Source organism: Emydura macquarii, unplaced genomic scaffold (genome assembly GCF_026122565.2).
Source record: "Emydura macquarii macquarii isolate MOO-44397 ecotype Brisbane River unplaced genomic scaffold, CSIRO-AGI_Emac_v2 contig_1045, whole genome shotgun sequence".
NCBI lineage: Eukaryota > Metazoa > Chordata > Testudines > Chelidae > Emydura > Emydura macquarii.
The window spans coordinates 11,077,400-11,097,913 of record NW_027131182.1 but is presented as its reverse complement, the minus strand read 5'-3'; the positions used below and the strand labels follow the sequence as shown (position 1 = coordinate 11,097,913).

The following is a 20,514-nucleotide window of genomic DNA, read 5'->3' as shown; positions in this document are numbered from 1 at the left end:
GGGAGGAACCATTTTGACAATGAGCACCATTAAGGTGTCTTTGTAAACAACACTATGCCATGCTATGACTGCTAGCCTGCTTGCACTGGGTATCAATGTGAGGTGTAACCACCATGTGCAAGAGACAAATAAAGGTCACTTATTCTTCACAGAGTATGTCTTTATTAAATAACCATTATTCACAACACACACAAAAACGGCTGGAGGGGAGAAAGCAGTGAAGCACTGTGTGACCTATGACAGCTGGGTATAAGTTCAGCTATCATTCTGGAAGCTGTCTGAAAGGGTGGAGTGAACAGGGTACTGAGACAGGCCGGGAGTTAGGTAGGAATGTGTGGGTGGAGTTTGGGGAGGGAATACAAAGCAGTTCGGTATCGGCTGCAGGGGGGGAGGGGGCACGCATGAATTCAGTCTGCAGAATTGAGTGCCTTTAACAGTTCTATTTGCTCCTCCATGGCTTTTATCATGCGCTCATGACCTGCTGTCACTCGCTCCTGGTGTTCCCTCTTCTCCTACCAATCAATTTTCTAATTTTTGGACACAGTTTGTCTCCATGCCCTCCCCCTTTTTTTTTTTTTCACCCCATCTCAGAAGACTGGAGGAGTTCTTGGAACATCTCCGCTTTGGTTCTCTGTGGTCATTTTCTTACCAGCTACAGGCTCTCGGCAGATGTGGAGGGGTTTCCCCTAAAAGGCACATCTGCAGAAGTACAATAAACAATGAACTGAAGCATTGCGTATGCAATGACAGCATTGATGCATTACTGTAAAATACACCTCTTTCTCACTGTCTCTAGAAACGCACAGCTTCAAGATCAACCAGGGCATGGTCAGTTGTGTCGGGGGGAGATGGCACTTAAGCTGGGGAAAAGGTTATGGGTGATTGTTTGGGGTATTGATGCAGGTAGATAGGGACAGAATTTCAAATTGTGCCACCATTTTCCATAGTCAGGGGCTATAGAAGTCGATATTTCACTCCTAAGAGTAAGCAGGGATGCTAGAGTGCATCTCCTCCATGCGAGCAGCTTCAAACTGGGTCCCTGTGCTGCTCACCTATGTACTGCATTGGTCCTTGCACAAGTGATTGTCGATTGGTGCAGGAAAATTTCATACAATGAGTGGAAGAAACAAAGCAGCTCTGCAATGGAATCTCCGGAAGAGGATTGGCGAGTACCTCCAGGAAAGATTCCTAGAGATCTCTCTGGAGGATTCCCGTGAAATCTTGGTGTGCATTAACACACTTTTTTGCTGCACTGCCTAGTTGAATGGAAATGGGAAGCACATGAAAACACAGCTAATCTTGTGCATTTCTATCCCTTCAACCAGCTTTATAATGCAACAAAATTAAAGGACAGCTGCACCTCATGTAACCGAGCAGCATCAGCTCAAAAAAAAAAATCACTTATCCGAGCTTCCCTCTCCTTCATGCCAGAACTAGAGGGCTGGAACTGGCTCAAACCCTCCATCAGGGGATCCTGCTTCCCTTTCAGCAAATGACCCAGTCCCCTGCTCCGCATCATCCTCCAATTCAACCTCCCCATCCACAGCTTCTTCATTGGGGTCGAGTCTGGTGTCTGCTGCCTCCAGGGCCACGGAGGTATCCACGGGTCTCTTGGCGGTGGAGGTGGGGTCACTGCTGAGGATGGCTTCCAGCTCCTTATAGAAGCGTCAGGTCTTTGGCTCTGCATCAGAGTGACAGTTTGACTCCCTAGCCTTTTGGTACCCCTGCCACGGCTCCTTGATTTTTGCACGGCACTGCAGCATGTCTCGTTCATAGCCCTTCTCCACCATTAAAGGAAAAATTTGACTGTATGTATCGAAGATCCTTCAGCTGAATCGAAGCTTGGACTGCACAGCCTCCGGTCCCCAAATGCTGATCAGATCCAGAAGCTCTGATCTGCTCCAAGCAGGAGGGCGTTTGGTGCATGAAGCCGCCATGGTCGGCTGGGGAGATGAGATGTGAGTTCTCCACGCCAACGGAGCAGGAAATGGAATTTCAAAAATTCCCAGGATTTTAAACGGGGAGGGGGCTGATGGCTGCAGGGCAGAGGAGTTCAAACTGATGGCAAGACTGGTCATGATGGGCATTGTGGGACAGTTCCTGGAGGCCATTTACCACGACACAACCCAGTGTGGGGTCTACGCTGCCCCTTTGTCGTAAGAGTTTGGTGCAAAAAGCTCTATGCCTCTCTTTGAGGTGGTTTTATTTTGTCACAAAATCAGGGGACTTGGGTTGGTGGTGGCGGTGGAGCCTTTGGTGCAAAAAGCTGACTTTGTTCGACAAAAGTCTCTAGTATAGGCAAGGCCTTAGACTAAACTGCCTTCAGCCTCACTGTGAATTTTGCATGAGTAAAGACTGAAGGATGGTGCTCTTAGAAATATATAGCTGGATGGGTGAAAGTATTCAGTAATGTCAAAAGGGATCCACTGGAATATATGTATAGAGAGCTGAATTTTCTGGCTCACTTAAAACTAGTTTAATAGAATTCCAAGCTTTCAAGAAAAAAGAAGTTATAAGTGGAATGTGTACAGTGGAATTTTCTTCCCACTGGATAACACTGGTAAAAATGAGAGCAATTTCATCACCTTGGCTAGTTTCTTAAACATATTCCCTTTTCTTATTTTTCAGATGACGGAAACCGATACATCTCAAGATCCTGCTGATGTGGAAGTGACCAAAGGGAACTGCCAAAGCCCAACGCTGGGAGGTGGTATATTGAAATATAGAAGCCGATCTCAAGGTAAAGCAGACTTGGTACAATACATGAATAAAAGAGCTTATGCCACTGCAGACTTTCTGTTACACAGAGTAGGTTAGATGTGAACCTAATTAAGCAGTGTTAGGCTTTCTTCCATGGGACCTCAGGATAGTTTGGTTTGGATGGGGAATTTGAACTGCACAGTGTTCTCATTCAGCAGAGCTTGCTGTGTTGACCCTTGTTGGCAGAATAATAAAGCAAAATTCTACGTTTATGAAGCTTTATTTACCTTTCCTTAAATTTAAATGTCCTATGTGTTTGGTTTATTTCCTTAGATGTAGTTGGGGGCCTTGTCAAAATGCCATCACTGTATCCTATTCATTAGGGCAAAATACTCACTGTTTGTTTATTGTCACCTAACTCTCCAAGAAAAAAAGGTCATGTCTGCCAGCAAACTGACAATAAGTTGTATGCAAATGGTACAATCTCCTTTTATGTGAACTCCAAATACTTGAATCACAGTAATGACGTGTCCTCATCACCAGTGCTGTTTGTGATCACTCCTTCCTCCGGTCGTCAGACTCCCCATTTATCCAAATGGTTCGGGTGTCCCCTAAAGAATTTGGACAATCCATGATCACTTCCAGTGAAATGAACACATCTTTGTATTTAAAACACTGTGTGTAGAACCAGATCCTGGCATCATTATTCAGTTTGAGCACCTTATTCTATGAATAGTCTCATTGAAATTGGTAGGGTGGCAGCATAAGGCACTACTCAAACTCTGTCGCGTGGCAGGCTGATCCTGGCACCCTGGTCGGAAGTGTCAGTAGAATGGCATAGGATGGAGTAAGCAGGAGAGGCAGGATGGCCCAATAGTTGGGCAGTAGCCTGGGCCTCTGGAGACCTAGGTTCAATTCCCTGCTGAACCACAGACTTCTAGAAACGTGACTTAGTCTCTGTGCTTTGGTTTCCCATCCATAAAATGGGGATAACAGCACTGCCTTCCTACACTGCTGTTTTCAGTTGTTGTTGTTACTGTGGTGCATAGTTACACACAGCAGTGAAAGTCTCCAGCAGGAAAGGCTCTGGCACCGAGGAGACAGCCGGATGCCACACTGCTGTTTTCATCCGGCTGTCTCCTCGGTGCAAGAGCCTTTCCTCACTGCCTTTCCCTGCTGGAGACTTTCACTGCTGTGTGTAACTATGCTCTACAGTAACAAGTGTGGACGCAGCCTGCCTTTCACTGTGGCACATACCCTGCATGCTGCTGTAAGTGTAGACAGGGCAGTAGGTGGCTAGAATGAGTGGTTCCTTCAGGTCATGGTGGATGCACATTGATCATGAGTGTGAAAAAGTGGCATACCCTGTGGCTAATTACAGGATATCCACCAAGGCAAATGATCCAATAACTTACACAAAATCTACATTCACTTATTTTTTAAGACAACTGGGACAGTTGCCAGAAGGGAAGGCAATGTTTTTGGCACCATGTACCTCATTCCATTCCTGAAAAAACTACTTTCAGCATAAGACATTCCCAGAAATGAATGTGACTACAGTCTTGGCTCGCTAAGCTGTAAGGAAAGCTTATGAGCTCTGCGCACCAATGAATGCTTTTGGGTGAGATCAGCAGAATTCTGGCCCACTCTCTCACAGCTGATAGCTCAGGTTTTATCTCATTTTGTTTACCATAGCTAATCACAATACCTAAGATTTCGGCATTGGCCGTAGATTTTTAAAGAAACTTTTGTTGGCATGAGATTGAGACATGGGAATGTTCCTATATCTTTTTAATTGTATGCAGTGCACTTCACTAATTGATAACGACCAAATTTAACTCTTCCAAGGGAAATTATTGAGCTACCCAATAGGATGCTACTCAGTATTTTTTGATTTAGGATTTGCAAAATCAACCATCACATGGCTTGTCAGAATTAAACGGTGCTGCTGTTTGTCTAATGCAGTGTTTCTCAATTAAATTTGGCCACGGAACCCTTTTGAACTCTATGAATAATTGTGGAACCCCCCAAACTCTTAACACAAACAACTACGTTGTTTCTCAGTTAAATTACACTTATACTCCATACACTCCGCTGAAAAATCCGGGACATCTTCCCTTTTTCGGTGGCACGGAGAACAGCTGCTCACGGAACCCTAACAGGGTTCCACGGAACACCAATTGAGAAACACTGGTCTAATGAATGGCATTCCTGCTTTGTCCCTCAGGGGCTGGGTCTCGTTTAGAATCTGTGGGAGAAAATGATGAACTGACCGTGGAGAATGGTGAATCTCATTACGAAATAGCAGTGAAATATTCCCGGGGAGGAAGAAAACATTCTCTTCCCCAGCAGCTTGAATCCTCAGGAGTTAGGCAGGTGAGTGGTTATGTTATTTACTCGGCCTAATAATGATTTAGAGCCAAATTCCCAAGTCCTTACTCTGGTTTTTATCAAGCTGCTAGAAGTGATTGTAACAAACTGAGGCTGCATATGTGCATCATGGGGAATTGACCCCAGGCTTCAACACCAATCACATAAGCTTCTACCACTTGAGCTAAAGGAGATTCCTTTAGATGTGAGGAAATGGAATGCTGTTATAGTTGCTGTGGCCAGCCTCAAGGAGACATAAGTACTGTGCCAGTGTAATGCATGAAGTGTAATGCATGAAGTCAATTACATTCTGGCCAGAATTTCATCACCAGGTGTATATTAAAATATACAATGGCAATGTTAATTTTTGTTCCAGTCCACAACTATGTCAGAATTTCCCCCTTGAGTACATTGGTGCCTTTGTCATGCAAACAGAACGAATTATATTTATTTTCTGATGTTCATTAGGAATACCATATTGTGAAGAAATCCACCCGCTCACTCAGTGCAGCTCAGGTAGAATCTCCATGGAGACTGGCCCAGCCATCCATTATTTCCAACATTGTCCTGATGAAAGGACAAGGCAAGGTGAGGATTTTCACACAGCTTCTCAAAGACCTGATCTTCTGGCATACTGAACACTCACAACTCGCATTGAACCTCAGCACCTGAAAATCAAGTTCTGTATGTTCGTTAAAGTAAATCTGTTGTGTACTTTTTTATTCTACATGATGATTAATAATAATAAATACTTAAGAGCCAAATTAAGTCATACCTGCAAAATAAGAATGAGGCAGAGACTATATCTCCTTATGTCTGTGTGCAGCGTCTAGTATGTTGTGGCCCAGGTCCTGACTGAGATCTCTGGTCACACTGAAATATAAATATTAAATAAGAATGAGTATGTGGTTACAGCTATGCATGTGAGTATGCAGAACAGGTATTTATATAGGTAAGTACCTGTTTGCATTTGCAATAACTCACTTTGTACAAGAAAATCTGTCTACTTTTTTTACTGTGCGTGCCTAGACCATTGTCATAGCAGAGGTAATTCAGTCAATCACCACCCTTACTCTGAATGCCTAAAAATTATAGCAAGTTAAATGTCAGACCCAAGACTAGAATTCAGGTTGATTGTTTGCCCAGGCAGTTCACTAGGCACAATAGCTTCCATGATCTGTGTGTGCAATATCATGTTTGCATATACACTAGGTGTTAGGATATTTTATGGGAGTATCCTGTGTGCTGTAACTCTAAAATAACTTCATCTCATATTTATAATACTATAATTTGTAACAAGCAGAATAGTATTTTTCATGGCCATATTTTTCATGAAGTAATAACTCTGAAGGGGTTTGTTTGTCTCAATGGGTATAATTCCCATTGATATTAACAGGAGTTACGTGCATTTACAGAGAGGGGAATAGATTCTGGGGAAATGTTTATGTACATGTCTTTAAATATGGAATTCTTTATTTACCTAAGTAAATAAACATTTACACACGCTCACATTCGGCTAACATTACAACACTGACCTTATGTCATGTTTTTACATTTCTCTCTTACTGCATTTCCTCAGGAATCGGAGACAGCAAACTGAATGGCAGTTAATCCTGGATATGGGTCTCTTGGGTGGGAATTCCACGATCCAACCATTTAAGAGGCTAGTGTTATAGCTGTAGAAGTGGAACAGAATAACATAAAACCATAGCACCATGATAAACTTTTTCTGTATTTTAGAATGTCTATGACTTCTTTCAAGATGAGTGATACTATCAGACTGAGAGTAGATCAGGAGGGGAAAGTGGAGAATAAAATCACAGCATAATTTACCATCCATTAATTAGATTTTCATATTTCCTTCCTCTTGGACATTTGCCCTATCAAACAGCCTTTGTGAGATAAGTGATAACAGAGTTAGGTGCCATCAATATATCACGTCTTCCTGTCTCTCTGTAGGGCCTTGGATTCAGCATTGTGGGAGGCCAGGATTCTGCTCGGGGACGCATGGGGATTTTTGTGAAGACAATATTCCCAAATGGAGCAGCTGCTGCTGATGGAAGACTTAAAGAAGGTACTAGAAGCTAAAAGCCTGTGTTGTTGCAAAGGTGTTAGTCATAAACTGTGTGTGTTTAAAATATAATTAAAAAAAAAACTCCAAATGGCTGAGAACTTAAAAATTGGACAGTAGCAGTCTGTGAATCTATTTGTGGTGGTGTGTGGGTGGTTGTGTTGAGGGGGAATATTCTGGGTAAATTGTGTGCATTTATGCAGGAGGCAAATGTGGGATATGTGCTGCCATGAAAGGGCTATGTATATATAGAGTTTGGCTTGTTGTGTTGATTTATACCTGGGGGGCTGCACAGGGAGCATGGTGTGGATTTGTGTAGGTGGAGTTGGGTGCCTGGGTGTGGCAGCTGGGCCAAGTAATCTGTCATCTGCAAAATTTCCCTCATACAGCCAATGAAATTGTCACATGTAAATTAGCTGTAGAGTAAGGATGATGATTGGTTGAGTTACCTCTAATATCACAGTGATCTGGGATTCTTGGCATGGCACGCATACATGCCTTACTATAACTGCACACTGCATGGTGTAATCTGTAAAATCAAAATGGCCGAGAGTTAAAAAATAGGATAGTGACAAGCAGCAAAGCCCAGTGATGACTCAGCTTGGTGATATTCTGACAAAAATAGCTCTCAACCATGCTTGTAGCTGCTTCCACCGCTACAACTCTGTAGTCACACTGACTCAACAGAGATTTTAGGCCTCAGAGTGGCACACAGAGTGACATTTCTGGAATCTTATGATATACAGATGGGAGAATCCAATTCTGTGTAAAAGGCCATAGAAACAAATCAGTTCAACAGAGTTGAGAAACTATAGCTGCTCCCTTTATTTGTGCACCTGGAAACCAATGATAAGGTGAATTCACATTCTGATACCCTATCAGTCTCTTCAGCAGAAAGTTGGTCAGATCACTCAGCCCATTTGCGTTTGGGCTGTGCTTTACGAGAACAAAATAAGAGAAGGAACAATACACCAGGAAGCCTTTCTCCATTCTTGGCTGATTTATTTGCTTCTCTATGAACAGTGTTCAACAGGGCCAAAAGCCCTGCTTCTTTAGCTGGGGAAGTGTATTGGGAGTGGCGGAAGGTGTCCGTCCAGTGAAATGATGCTGGATCAGAAAGGGAGAGTACAGAAAAGTGTACTTCGAAGGATCTATTTGGGGATCTTGTTGTTGTTTAGTATTTTTGAGCATCGAAAATGTAATGAATGCCTTCATACAACCTATGAGAACATAGTCCCTGCCCCGATGAGCTTACTGCTTGGATTTCACATGACAGGATGAGAGGCGTCTAACCCAATGGTTCTCAACCTATTTACCATTGTGGGCTGCATATGCAGCTCTCTATGTATTATGTGGGCCACATCCACACATTATAGATCTATCCTACCTGTATGGCCCTGAGACTGTCACATGGGCCGCAGCTGTGTGCTGATTGGGCCACAAGTGGCCCACAGGCTGCAGGTTGAGAACCACTGGTCTAACCTGCAGCCCGCAGGGTCAGAAAGAGGAGAGGAAGGACAAGAATGACAATAAGATCACGCAGCTAGTTAGTGTACAGTGTGGACAAGTCTTGATTTATTATCGCCTTTCCTGCCTTGGAGGTTGGCTGTATAGATTCATGTCCATCAGCCATGGCATCGTATGTGCTCACATACTAGACTGCTTGGTAAAGGTACCAAGTGACCATGGGTTTAGAATGTTGGCTTATATAGCACTGCAAATACCATCTCTTCTGCAGGAAGGCACTCCTATGTAATATTTCTCCCTTCATATGTTGCCACGTCCCTCTTCACATTTTATCATATCTGTTGAACTTGAGGCTGACCCTGGTGTCAGTGGACAAGCTTAGCCAGAAAGGAGTTTGGTCCCATATCACAGGTTGCTCACTGGCCCTGAGAAGCCAATAGTTACCAGATATCCCATCAACCTAACAATCCTTCGCTTGTCAGGCCGTTCAGAGCTTGGCTATTCAGTTCTGCCTTGGGGTTAGGAAAAGGGGGAAGAAAAGACTTGGCAGGTGCTTGTGCACTGTATAATTGTGCACAGATGTAGATGTGTGTAAGACTGGAGATGAGAGGTCTGGATCCTGCTCACTCCTTCCTCCCTAGAGAGAAGTAGAGCAGCACAGCTGGTTGTAAAGTATTGTGAGCCAAAGCCTGAAAACACTTGTTGTAGAAAGCAGGCTGACATAGCTCTGGGACTTGTTTGGGGTGAAGGCGTCATTAACTCTCAGCCACCTCTCTTTGTTCAACTCACTTTTCTCTCTGAACATGCACCGTGTAGTAAGTAGAATACATTAGTGTTCTGCATGTGGGCGTAGGGCCAGTTTTCTCTGTAGGCCATATACGTGCCATAAAGCTATGCTCCATTCTGATTCCCAAACTCTTGGCATGTCCTAGTTCTTTGGGAACGATATGAAGAGATCTTGGGCCCCTGTTAAGCTCCACAGAATCAGCTTCCACTCCCAAACATTTGGACCCCCATTAAAGTCCAGAATGTTTTTAACTGGTCTCTTATAATAAAAATGGAAGGTGAAGAATCACAGCTGAAGACTATTCTGTGCTCTGCTAATTCAGCCCTATATTAACTACACCGGCATTACAGCAAAGGAAAATAAATAGAAAACAATAAAAGGCTTTTTGTAGAGTAATAAATCAGAAACCATGTGGTAGCCCATTGCTGCACTAGTGTCGAGGAACAGGACTATGTACTATACTGTATCCAAGTATAAATGCTGACTTGATTTTTGCATCTGATTACCAGGGGATGAAATTCTAGATGTTAATGGAGAATCTTTACAAGGGCTGACCCATCAGGAGGCCATTCAGACATTTAAGGTAACAGAATTATAGACACAGTAAGACAGAAATAGAGACTGTACTCCCGTTGCTTAGTACAGTTTAACACCATTGCTTGATTTTCCACTGCCACAATTGATTGTTTCCATGATTCACTGGAAGATGCATTACTGAGGGTCAGGTGACTCGATTGTCTAATAAGTTCTCTTGGTTTTTTTTAGCATCTCAGGAAAGGGGTAGTGACCCTTACGGTGCGCACAAGACTGCGCAGCCCAAGTCTCACCCCATGTCCAACTCCCACTTTAACGAGCAGATCAAGCTCCCCGAGCTCCAGTGCCAGCGGAGGAACTCTTGCACCTGGCTCTGAAGACGGAGATGCTTCCTCCTTGTGTCGCAAAGGCCCAGGACCAAAGGACAGGATCATCATGGACGTGACGCTCAACAAAGGTTAATGGAAGTTTATTGTGGCTCAGCAGGTTAAACTAACTTGGAAAGTGAGTGTTATCCATCTGAATGTGTTTTTCAGTGGATTCGTAGTGCGCAGGTGAATACTTTCATCCTAACCCATGTTCCCACACCGATCTCATCCAGAGGTTCTCTGCTTTTTCAGTCTGCAAACTCCAAAATGACTGAAAAATCATCCTATGACCCACCTTATGCAAGAATCCGTTGAAAAGTTTTCATCTTTTTGATCTGCAACCAACAGAATGAGGTTGAGGTTCTTAGGAGGAGGAGGAGGTTGTGGGGTGGGTCGGGCTCCTGAGGTGAGGGGATAATCTGTCTGAGGTTTTTCTGTAGTTACTATTCCCACAGAATCTAAATGTCCACATTCCCTTCATAAACCACTACAGAGCTATCACTTAAACCATGCAGCCTGCTCAGAATTATTAGTTAATACCTGTTTACTTAATGCATGGTATTTTCGGTGATTATGGACCATAGCATGTGGTAAATTTTCAGAGCAGTGTCTAGGGAGTAGTGACAGATGCATCTCAGAAGATTCAGAGCCCCAGATGAAAACCCAAAAGTCTGGATAGAAAGTTCCTGGAAAACATTCTTTCTTGTGAGATGTCGGATAATTACTGCTTCTGTTAGGGTTGGAATCCATTAGTATAAAGGGAGAGAAAAGTAAAGTTTAATGAGGAAATTAATTGAATGCCAGAAAAACAATCTCCTTCCTCGACACATCTTTCTTCAGGCGTGTCCTGCGCTAGACCTTATGCAGGTACTTAAATCAGAGAGCAGAATTTAACCAAATGGTGATGGAAGTGAGAAACGTGGTTTAAGTAACTCTCTTGCTTAAATTTCCTTGAATTCCCCGAGGCACACCCTCTATATTTTATTATGCTGCATCTGGAGACACAACAGATGCCACAGTATGATCCTGATGCTAGAGAGGTATTTTACAGAGAGATACTGTGAAGCCGTGTGTGGCTGAAATGTGGTCAAGCTGGTGAATAGGGTTGGTTCTGGGTGAGGCTGAAGTTGGTCCTCACTCATGGACCTCCTAACAGCAGTTAAGGATAAATATTTTCACCTAATTGCAGTGTAGTTTTGGCTTCCTGCATGTCACCCCGAAGGCCAGCTCTGAAACAATGCACTGTTCCTGCTTATCAATGTGATTGGATAACATAAACACTCTTGTGTCCTGTGTGAATACAATCAAAAGGGATTAAACAGTTTTTCCGCTTTGTACTTTTGTTTTTCACAGAGCCAGGGGTTGGGTTAGGCATTGGTGCCTGTTGTCTCACGCTGGAAAATAGCCCTCCAGGGATATACATTCACAGCCTGGCCCCAGGATCAGTGGCTAAAATGGATGGTAGATTAAGGTTAGTTGTGAACTGAAAGCAAAAAACATGCTGATGCACTTTTACAACATAATGTGAAATCTGCCTGAGAACTCGTTTTCAGCAATGAAGTCAGTACTTTAAAAAATCCATTGGCGTTGTTTTTTTGGTGCGTGACTTAGATGATCACAACAAAATTAATAAGGCTATGTACATTTAAAAAATTACATAGTGGTATTTAAAAATACCCAAGGAAACGTTCCCAAGTCTTCATTCGATAGGATGTGGACAGTTGCATAGTCCTGGGGACTGCTGTTTTAGTTATTTCAAGAGGCAACACAACCTAATGATATACGTCCAGGCTGGAAGCAACAGGAAATGAAACTTAATGTCAATTGTCAGAGCCAAGATGAATCAGCAGGAGACTTCTGCAGCTCTGTTAAAGTTTAGTCACCTGAAACTTTCTTGAAAAGAGTTTTCGAGGGAATTTTCTGCAGCACATTGTGTCTCTGGCTGCAGCACCAAATTAAGTGACCGGAAATCATTATATATTCCGCTCCAGGTTTCCTTATTTGGCTAAAGAGCTGTTGGGTGAAATAACAGCAAGGTCCTTCCTGCTGCTACATTCCTGCCTCGCTGATTCAGCTTCGGTGGAGTGTAGAGCCCTGGACGGATATAAAATTTGCATCCATTCTGCGATCTGCAAAAATGATCTGCGGCTATAAAGCAGATGTCCGTGGATTTTGCAGGGCTCTAGTGGAGTGCCCATTCAGTGGTACCTATGCACACTTAAATGCTGTGGGGACTGGCTCTGTGTCAGCCCCATGTAGGTCAGTGCAGAAGGCTGCAATGGAGATAGGCCAAGCCTGAGGCCATGAGACTCACATTGACACTAATCCTGTGGCCCCAACACAGACTTGTGCAGCAGCCCTGCTCAGCCGCCCTAGGTCAGGGAGAGGAGGGCAATTTCACCACCTCTGTCTCTCTGCAGTCCATTTGCATGTCGGTGTATGATGAGGACCTTGAAATAGCAACTTGATCCTTGGATCGGAGGGAAGATAATTTTGTGGTTGTAACCCTGCCAAAAATGCTCAAAATTATTACCAGGAAAACAATTTATTTCTTCTAGGAAACAATATTTTAATATTAGCTTGCTCACATTTAAACCCATGCTGAAAATTTCTCCAGTCATCGCTGTGTCTGTATGTAACAGCTGCATCACTTATTAGGGTAAGTGATTGATTATATCCATGTATGCATCCCAGTTTTCTAGCTCACTTTTTGAGGTAGTTCTTTGGGAGATATCTTCTTGTTTCATCAGTTGTTTTTGATTCCATATGGCAAAACCGTGAAGGTGGTTTTGATTTTGGTTTAACAAAACCTCATTAGTCAGATTCTGGCTTTGCAAAACAAGAGAGAGTTTGGATCCATGTTTAGCTTATTTCTAATTGTTATATGGGGTTGCCTCTTTGTAAATAAAGACTTGTGTCTTTGGTTTACATGGTATCCCAAACCTAGTTGTGCCCCTCTAAACATAAAAGCTATCAAAGCAGTGGAAAAATTTCATAGCGCACACATCTTTCACTTTTTCAGCCCAAAACAGGATGTGGACTATTGAAATGCTATTACCTGCCATCAATTACCATTTGCATTTGCATCTGGTAGTTAGCAGTTTTGGTGAAAACTACATTTCAGTTAATCATCACAACTGATTCAAATTAAAAGGATAGTTAATTAAAGTCAGTAGATTGTATGAAAATCCCTGTTAAAGAAGATGTTTTTAATAATCATGGAAAATGCTGCAGTAATATCTCTAGGTGATTATCCTTGTTTTGAATGATTCCAGATGTTGGTGCTCAAAGAACTGTCAAGAGTGAAGGAACTGAAATTAACAGTTTACAATCCTGTCACATAAGAGGTGTTTGATCAAACTGGATTCTGTAGCCCCAGTTTAAAGGGGAAAATTAGGTATCTCTCACCCAATTTCTCTTTAGCTCAAATCTGAAACAGTTCCATAAACCCGTACTACTTCATAAGCTCCAAACAATCTCTGTTGATAATGTGTTTTTAACTAATTCAGGATGGTGGTAAGGAATAACCTGTCTGTATATAATGTTTTGCTTCTGAGCTCAGAAAACAGCAGTACATACAACTGGAGCCAAACATTCACTTTCACTCTAGTCTGAGTGTAGTCAATTTTATGCATTGATGAAATACACTGTCTCACTGACAGGAAGTGCAAAAAGGAACATTGGACCTTGCTCGTGCTTCCAGTGAAGTCAAAGAAGTATCATCATGCACATCAATGGGAGCAAGAGCTGGACCGCTTTTTACATACAAAATCTGTTCTGGATATTTGTGTCTTTGAAAAGTTTGGCCACTAGTCAACAGCCAAATGTTTTATAGGAGACAGATGTGCTCACTGGCTGTGCTTGTCTCTACAGCCGGGGTGACCAGATCCTGGAGGCAGATTCAATGAGCTTGCGCCATGCAGCACTAAGTGAAGCTTACGCCATTCTGAGTGAATGTGGTCCGGGTCCAGTTAGCCTTATCATTAGTCGTCATCCCAACCCAAAGGTGAGGAGTAAACAGCTTCAAATCCCTGCACGTTGCTTTTCTTTTGTTATTACTGTCTGGGTGTGAATGTTTGAGATGTGGTGAATTGGAGAATACTTGTATTTTTTTCTCCAGGTAATTTCATGGACTGTATTGCACAGGAGGTCAGACCAGATCATTGTGATGGCCCCTTATCTATGAATCCATTGTTGTGTTGGACCTATCTTGTTGCACTGACACTATATACCAGTTGTAGCTTTAACAGGGCAGACTATTTTTCTATGAGATATTCCAGTTGTCATGCTCACTGATTTGTTCGCAGTTGGACTAAGTGACAAGCCTACGAACTTGAAGCTGACAACATGAATACTGTACATATCACCTTCGTTGTTACAGTCACTTTGCGTGGAATTTAATTTGAACAGTAGGCCGCCAGGGATTATATCAACAGATTGAGTCAATAAACTATAATAAAGTAATGGATACAATGCTTTTTAAAAAGTTAGTCTGTCAAAACGCTGAAGCTTTCTTGTAGAAGAAGTGATGTATTGCTTCTGCAGAATCTGTCAGGGGAATTTTAAAGTGTCTGCACTTATAAAATGAATAATTATTTTCAAGCAAATTACTTCTTTTATTGGTGATGAAAGATAAGAGACTCTTTCATCCAAGCAGTATGAAATAATAACTTGCTTCATCTTATCATCCAGAAAATTTCATGGGTGTATAAAACCTGGTAGGCTGTGCAGCAATGTAGTGGGGAATTATGTGTTTTAGGGGGATCAGGAAAACTTTGACTTTTGAATTCCTAAATCCAAATGGAAACCTGTTTGTGAGGCACAAATGCTCTGAATTCTAGGATGCCCTATTGACCAGAATGATTTTGTATTCCTATCCTGGAGGTAACAATATGTAGTTTGAGGAAAAACTTGTAGTGCAGGTTCCCTAGGTGGTATTTATTTTCTGGCAATTCAGATGTACAGATGATAAGCACTAGTGGGCCTCCATACAAGGCTATTGTGTGATCACTGCCGGGACTTCTGATGACTGAAGGAGAGGCAGTGTATCTACTGGGTAGATCAAGGGACAGGGTGCCAGAACTGGGCCCAAAGCCCAAGTCCAGCAGAATTTCAGGACAAGTCTATGTATTGTGCTGGACAGTGTTGTAGTTCATTGATTGCAGTGTTATAAGGCACATTGTAACCAGGAGCCTGTGGACACACTGAAACAATTACTCTAAGGCATGCAAACTCTCCTCCCTGCCCTATCCTCAATCATCTCAGTTAAGTGTTGACTTAACAGCATAATGATGGCCCTTTCACTGTTCATTGATTGCTGATCACTTCAGAAGGTGGGGTGGGAATGATTCTTACATGGGGGTGGAAATTGGGAAATACAGTGGTATGAAAGACAGATAGGCCCAGATGAGGAAGCAGGAGAGAAACAGGAAAAAGAGAAGGGGAAGGGGGGGAAAAAAAAAACAAAGGTCAGAAATAACGATGATCCTAAATTAGAACATGTCTTCCCAAGGAGTGATATTGAATGTGACAGTAAGTCACTTTTCAAATAATTATGATAACTACACTGGATAACTAACCTCTAAATGCTCAAAAATAACAAAGGATTTTGAATGCCCAACTTAGGTCCTCTTAAAGCAGCCTGATTTTCAGATGGTGCTGAGCAACTAACCTCTGAAAATTGGGACCATTTAAGGTGCATCAGATTGGGCACCCAAGTTCACTGGTGACACTTGAAAATGTAGGCCTAAATAAGACCATATTCTACCCTAGATCTTTGCACTCTCCTCAAATTAATGTCACTGGGGATCTTCTGTGCCCAGAGAGTATATATGTAAATGTGAATTTATACCCCAGCCTATATGTGATAATTAATAATTGCATTTGTCCCTCTTCACAAAATAAGTAGACAGAACTGAAAATTGAGATCTTGCTGGAATTTCTCTTTTCCATGCACAAAAAGGGCATCCTACATAACATAAAAACAGTCATACTGGATCAAAACCAATGGTCCCTCTAGCCTAGTATCCTGTCTTCCAACAGTGGCCAATGCCAGGTGCATCAGAGGGAATGAAGAGAACAGGCAATTATTAAGTGATCCATCATCCCCTGTTGTCCACTCCCAGCTTCTGGCAAAATGTTGGCATAATGCCACCCTTGTACCGTCTAAATCCTGGTTGCTCCATGATCTGCAGTATAATTTAGACAGCTGTTTAGGTTCCAGCATCCTGTCCGTGACTGCCTGTGAGCACAGCACTGCCCAGAATCTCCCCAGTCCTGCAGCCCCCCCAATCCCCTCACACTCCCACATGATGTGGGCCTGCCTTTGGATGTCTTCCTCAGTTCCTGCACCGTGGAATCCTGCCAGGGTTGGATGTAGGACTTTTAAGGCCTCTTCATGCCATTCGAACCCTTTTACCTGACAGAAAGTGGCAGGAGCGTGGGTGAGGCTCTTGGTTGATATTCCTCAGCTGCAATGCCATCCCACGGGCTGAAAACTGATATTTTTGTTCAGGTTCATGTCGTTTAATTCATTTTTACATTTAAATCGCCACTTCATCACGCAAAAGATCCACAGAAAGTTTTGTTACTGAATATACATGCTTCAGTATTTTGATGCATTTCCAAGAGAAATACCCACAAAGGTTTCCTTTCTTCTGTTATTTTTAGGGGCTGTGGCATTTAAACTGTGTTTAAACTGCTGAGTTTGCTTAGAGATCATTCAGATCCTCTTAGTTCAAAGAGGTTCAGCTTTCTGACTTGTCTTTGTGCCGAGTTATAATTCATGGAAAGTTCAAATCATATTGGCCATATCTGAAAACAGAAACCTGGGTTGTTATGCATTCCCACTCCCCAGCAGTTCTAGTTCTAAGACTACATATAATGTTTGCTAGAAATTGCTGAGTATGGGTATGTTAGAATGATCCAGATTTTTCAAATGCAACATGTCACTGCAATTTATTTTTATGTGTGGAAAATATTACAATTTCCAATTACTGGTTTATTTTATTTATTTGGTAAAAGGGGAGAAATTAAGAGAAAAGTCAACTAGTATTTCAGAAAGTCTGGCTTTTTCATATTTTTAATTTTAAATGTCTTTTACTGATGGAATATATTTAGATAAACGACTGAATATTTTTTTAAATGAATATTTTCATACATTTCTCCAAAACATCGAGGTAGAGTGCTAATTAGATAAAATTCATGGCATGATAATGAGTTTGCTTTATTTAGGCAAGCCTGATGCAGTTTTTATATTTAACATTTGCGTATTTAATGTGACACCTTTTGACATCTTTGACTTTTTGTAATAGACTGACCATGTTTTCTTCTTACCCCTTCTAAAGAGACTAGCTCAGGGTCACAGAGGGAGTCTGAGGCTATGTCTACACTGACGGCGGCAAAGTCGCCGTTGTCAGATCGACTTCTCTGGATCGACTGAGCAGTCATTGAAGACCCACTCAGTTGATCCAGAAATCGACGTATGAAGACCACCTTTCCAAGTGGCGTAGCGCTGCGTCGACGGGAACACGGTTCCCCTTAGCGCAGTGCAATGAAGATGACGTGCAGAACAGAAGCAGAGAAGTAGACGGGAGTTACGCAAGCTATGCAAAAAACGTGCGTAACTCCGGTCGACTGCTGCCGAATCTCCGAGGTAAGTGTAGACAAGCCCTGATTCAGAGGTAGGACCAGAATTTGGGAGCTCTTGGTTCACATTCCTTTGCTCAGACCTCTAAAACGACAGTAGATCTGTCAGAGAAATGTACTGTATTTCTGATGATCAGTGGTCAGACTCTGATTCTAGCATCTCATGTTCGACAGTGGACTCACATCATCTCTTTCCTACTAACAATTAGGTTTCTGAACAGGAGATGGATGAAGCAATAGCATGCACCACTCATCGAGAGAGCAAGGATGCCTGTTCCCCTCATGTCATAGGTAGCTACACTTTCTTTTTCTATGCTGCATCAGATCTGTCCATTATTTTTCATGCATAGCACAATTTACTGGAGTGCTATTGGGATCTTTGCAGTCATCAATATTTGAAAGTCCTATTGAGGAATGTTCCACTCTTTCTGCTGTACAATTACTAATGATTGTGTATTTCAGTTCTAGCTACTACATAGCCCATATCTTTAGCATTGTGTGTCTGTTTTAGATATCTCTGGGGCACCAATCACCATAATATCCGAGTGTGAGGAGGTTACTCACTCCATCCTGATCTGAGGGGATCAGGACAGAGCATTGCATTCTGGGACTGGTAGGCTGCACAGGTCACACCTCCATATTAAAGAAAAGAGCAGCTACAGTCTATTTCATTTTTAACAATTTAGATATGCCCATCAGGCCACTGGCAAATTTTCAGTGTAGCCCCTCGTTGAGTAAAGTTGGGATGTCCCGTCTATGTTTGAACAGTACATTAGCCATTTCTAAAATGCTACAGATGAAAGAGAACTTGTAGGGAAACGTATGAACTCTAATCACATCGTTCCTTAATAGAAGACAAAAAGACCATTCCCCTTTTTTTCTTTGACTTGGAGGAATGACCAGCTTGCTGGTTTTCAGACAGAAATGTTAGATTTTTTTTTTTTTTTTTTTAAATCAAGCTTATTTACACCAAAATGGTTTTCTGTGAACAGAGCTACAGCCATTTTGGAGCAGACCTTTGCCAGAGACCTCCACCCTCCCTCCCAGGGTATGCCTGGAAGCATGAGGGATGCTATCTTTTGTAATAAATTTTGATTCACATTCCTAGAGTAGCTGCTTATCTGGGGGATGGAGAGAAACTTAAGCTATATTAGAGACTTGTTAAATAAAATAAAACTTGTTTTAAAAGATGCTCAGATAATATGGTGAAGAGCACCATATAAAATCTAGACAGATTGATGCTGTGCTTGCTTGTGTACATATTCTATAGCTTTAATATTTGGTCTCTAATTGAATCATGTTTAACAGCGATTCCACAGAAAAGTCCATCCCCTAGTGTGAAGGCCAAACAAGGAGAGGCCTCATCACCCCTGAGCTGGACAATGAAACGCTTCTTGGAACCAGCAAGTCGGGTAAACGAGTTAAAATACCTTAAAAAGGTCATCTCTTCTTGTTGTACACTTTTACCAAAGAATCCGATTTCTCAGAACAAAAGATCTACGCTTCTTCCATGTCACACCTGTGTCATACTAAGAGGTTCCATTTAGTAAGCCATATTGCTGGGACACAGGCACTGTCAGGAGTAGAAAGCTCTCTTTTAGGTCTACTCTGCAGGCTGCTTCTAGAAGGGACATGTAATGGGGCTGGCCTGGAAGGCTGCCCCCCTTTGTCAGATGCTGTGGTTTAATTTCAGTCTTGTAAAAAGTGAGCTCTGCTCAATGGCAAGTTCATGTTGGCACAGAGACGGTGAGTTAAGGTGTGGTACTTGGAACACTAAATTTGCTAATAAACGACTGAGTAATTGGTTTCTGTGTGTTGTAACAGTGTTGGAAATTTTTTTTTCTGGGGATGCCGGTCTGTCCCAGAGAAGAAGTACAAGTATCTGTGGTCTCTCAATAAGGGAGGGACGTAAAGGGAATCGTAAAGGTGAATGGCTTAACCCCTGATTGCTATGCTGAAGATCCCCCCTCTACAAACTGAGAATATCTTAAAATCAGGTCCCTTTTGGTGCTGAAATATGGTTTCAGGTGCCTAGCTTCAGCCACCCAAGTTTGAAAACATTGGCCTTAAATCTCTCTCTGCCTCTGTTTGTAGAACTGGGATATTAAGACTTATTGTCATTACCAGTGTGTTGTGAGGCTTAGTTAGCCAATTAGTACACACAAAGGGTGCTGTTAACATAAATGACCACCAATCACCAGTTTAATTTATTTATTTTATTTCAGCAGGGATCTGTCAGTTCTGAAACAGAGCTTTCCCAGTACTTCTCACAAGATGGCCCAAGTCAGGTGTCCTTTTCCGACACATTAGTAACGGGCTCCAGTGATGAAGAGCAGCTCCGTCAGAAGAGTGGAAACAACTCTTTGGATGACAGCTCTCTTCCTCCCAGCAATCTAAGTAAGCCACAGAAATCGAAAAAATGACCAGATATGTGTGGGTAGTCATTGAATGTATTGTGGTTGCTTTACAGGAATGCCACATGTTGGGTGGAAATGTCAGCTGGTGCAGTGCTAGCCAACAGGTTGTAATATGATGCTTCAGAAAATGAAAGAAGGAATCTAAAAGCAATG

The 20,514-nt window shown here is 42.3% G+C and overlaps 1 protein-coding gene across 1 annotated transcript in view; it reads left to right on the top strand.

Annotated features, from left to right (window-relative positions):
- PDZD2 (PDZ domain containing 2) overlaps positions 1-20,514 on the top strand; it is a 91,459-nt gene that overhangs the window by 47,000 nt on the left and 23,945 nt on the right. Inside the window, exons 6-16 of the mRNA XM_067545348.1 lie at positions 2,476-2,740; positions 4,928-5,076; positions 5,539-5,658; positions 7,030-7,144; positions 9,905-9,978; positions 10,161-10,386; positions 11,651-11,768; positions 14,171-14,303; positions 18,154-18,235; positions 19,253-19,356; positions 20,173-20,341. Of these exons, the coding sequence (XP_067401449.1) occupies positions 2,476-2,740; positions 4,928-5,076; positions 5,539-5,658; positions 7,030-7,144; positions 9,905-9,978; positions 10,161-10,386; positions 11,651-11,768; positions 14,171-14,303; positions 18,154-18,235; positions 19,253-19,356; positions 20,173-20,341 (1,555 nt within the window). The remainder of the gene's footprint in view (positions 1-2,475; positions 2,741-4,927; positions 5,077-5,538; positions 5,659-7,029; positions 7,145-9,904; positions 9,979-10,160; positions 10,387-11,650; positions 11,769-14,170; positions 14,304-18,153; positions 18,236-19,252; positions 19,357-20,172; positions 20,342-20,514) is intronic.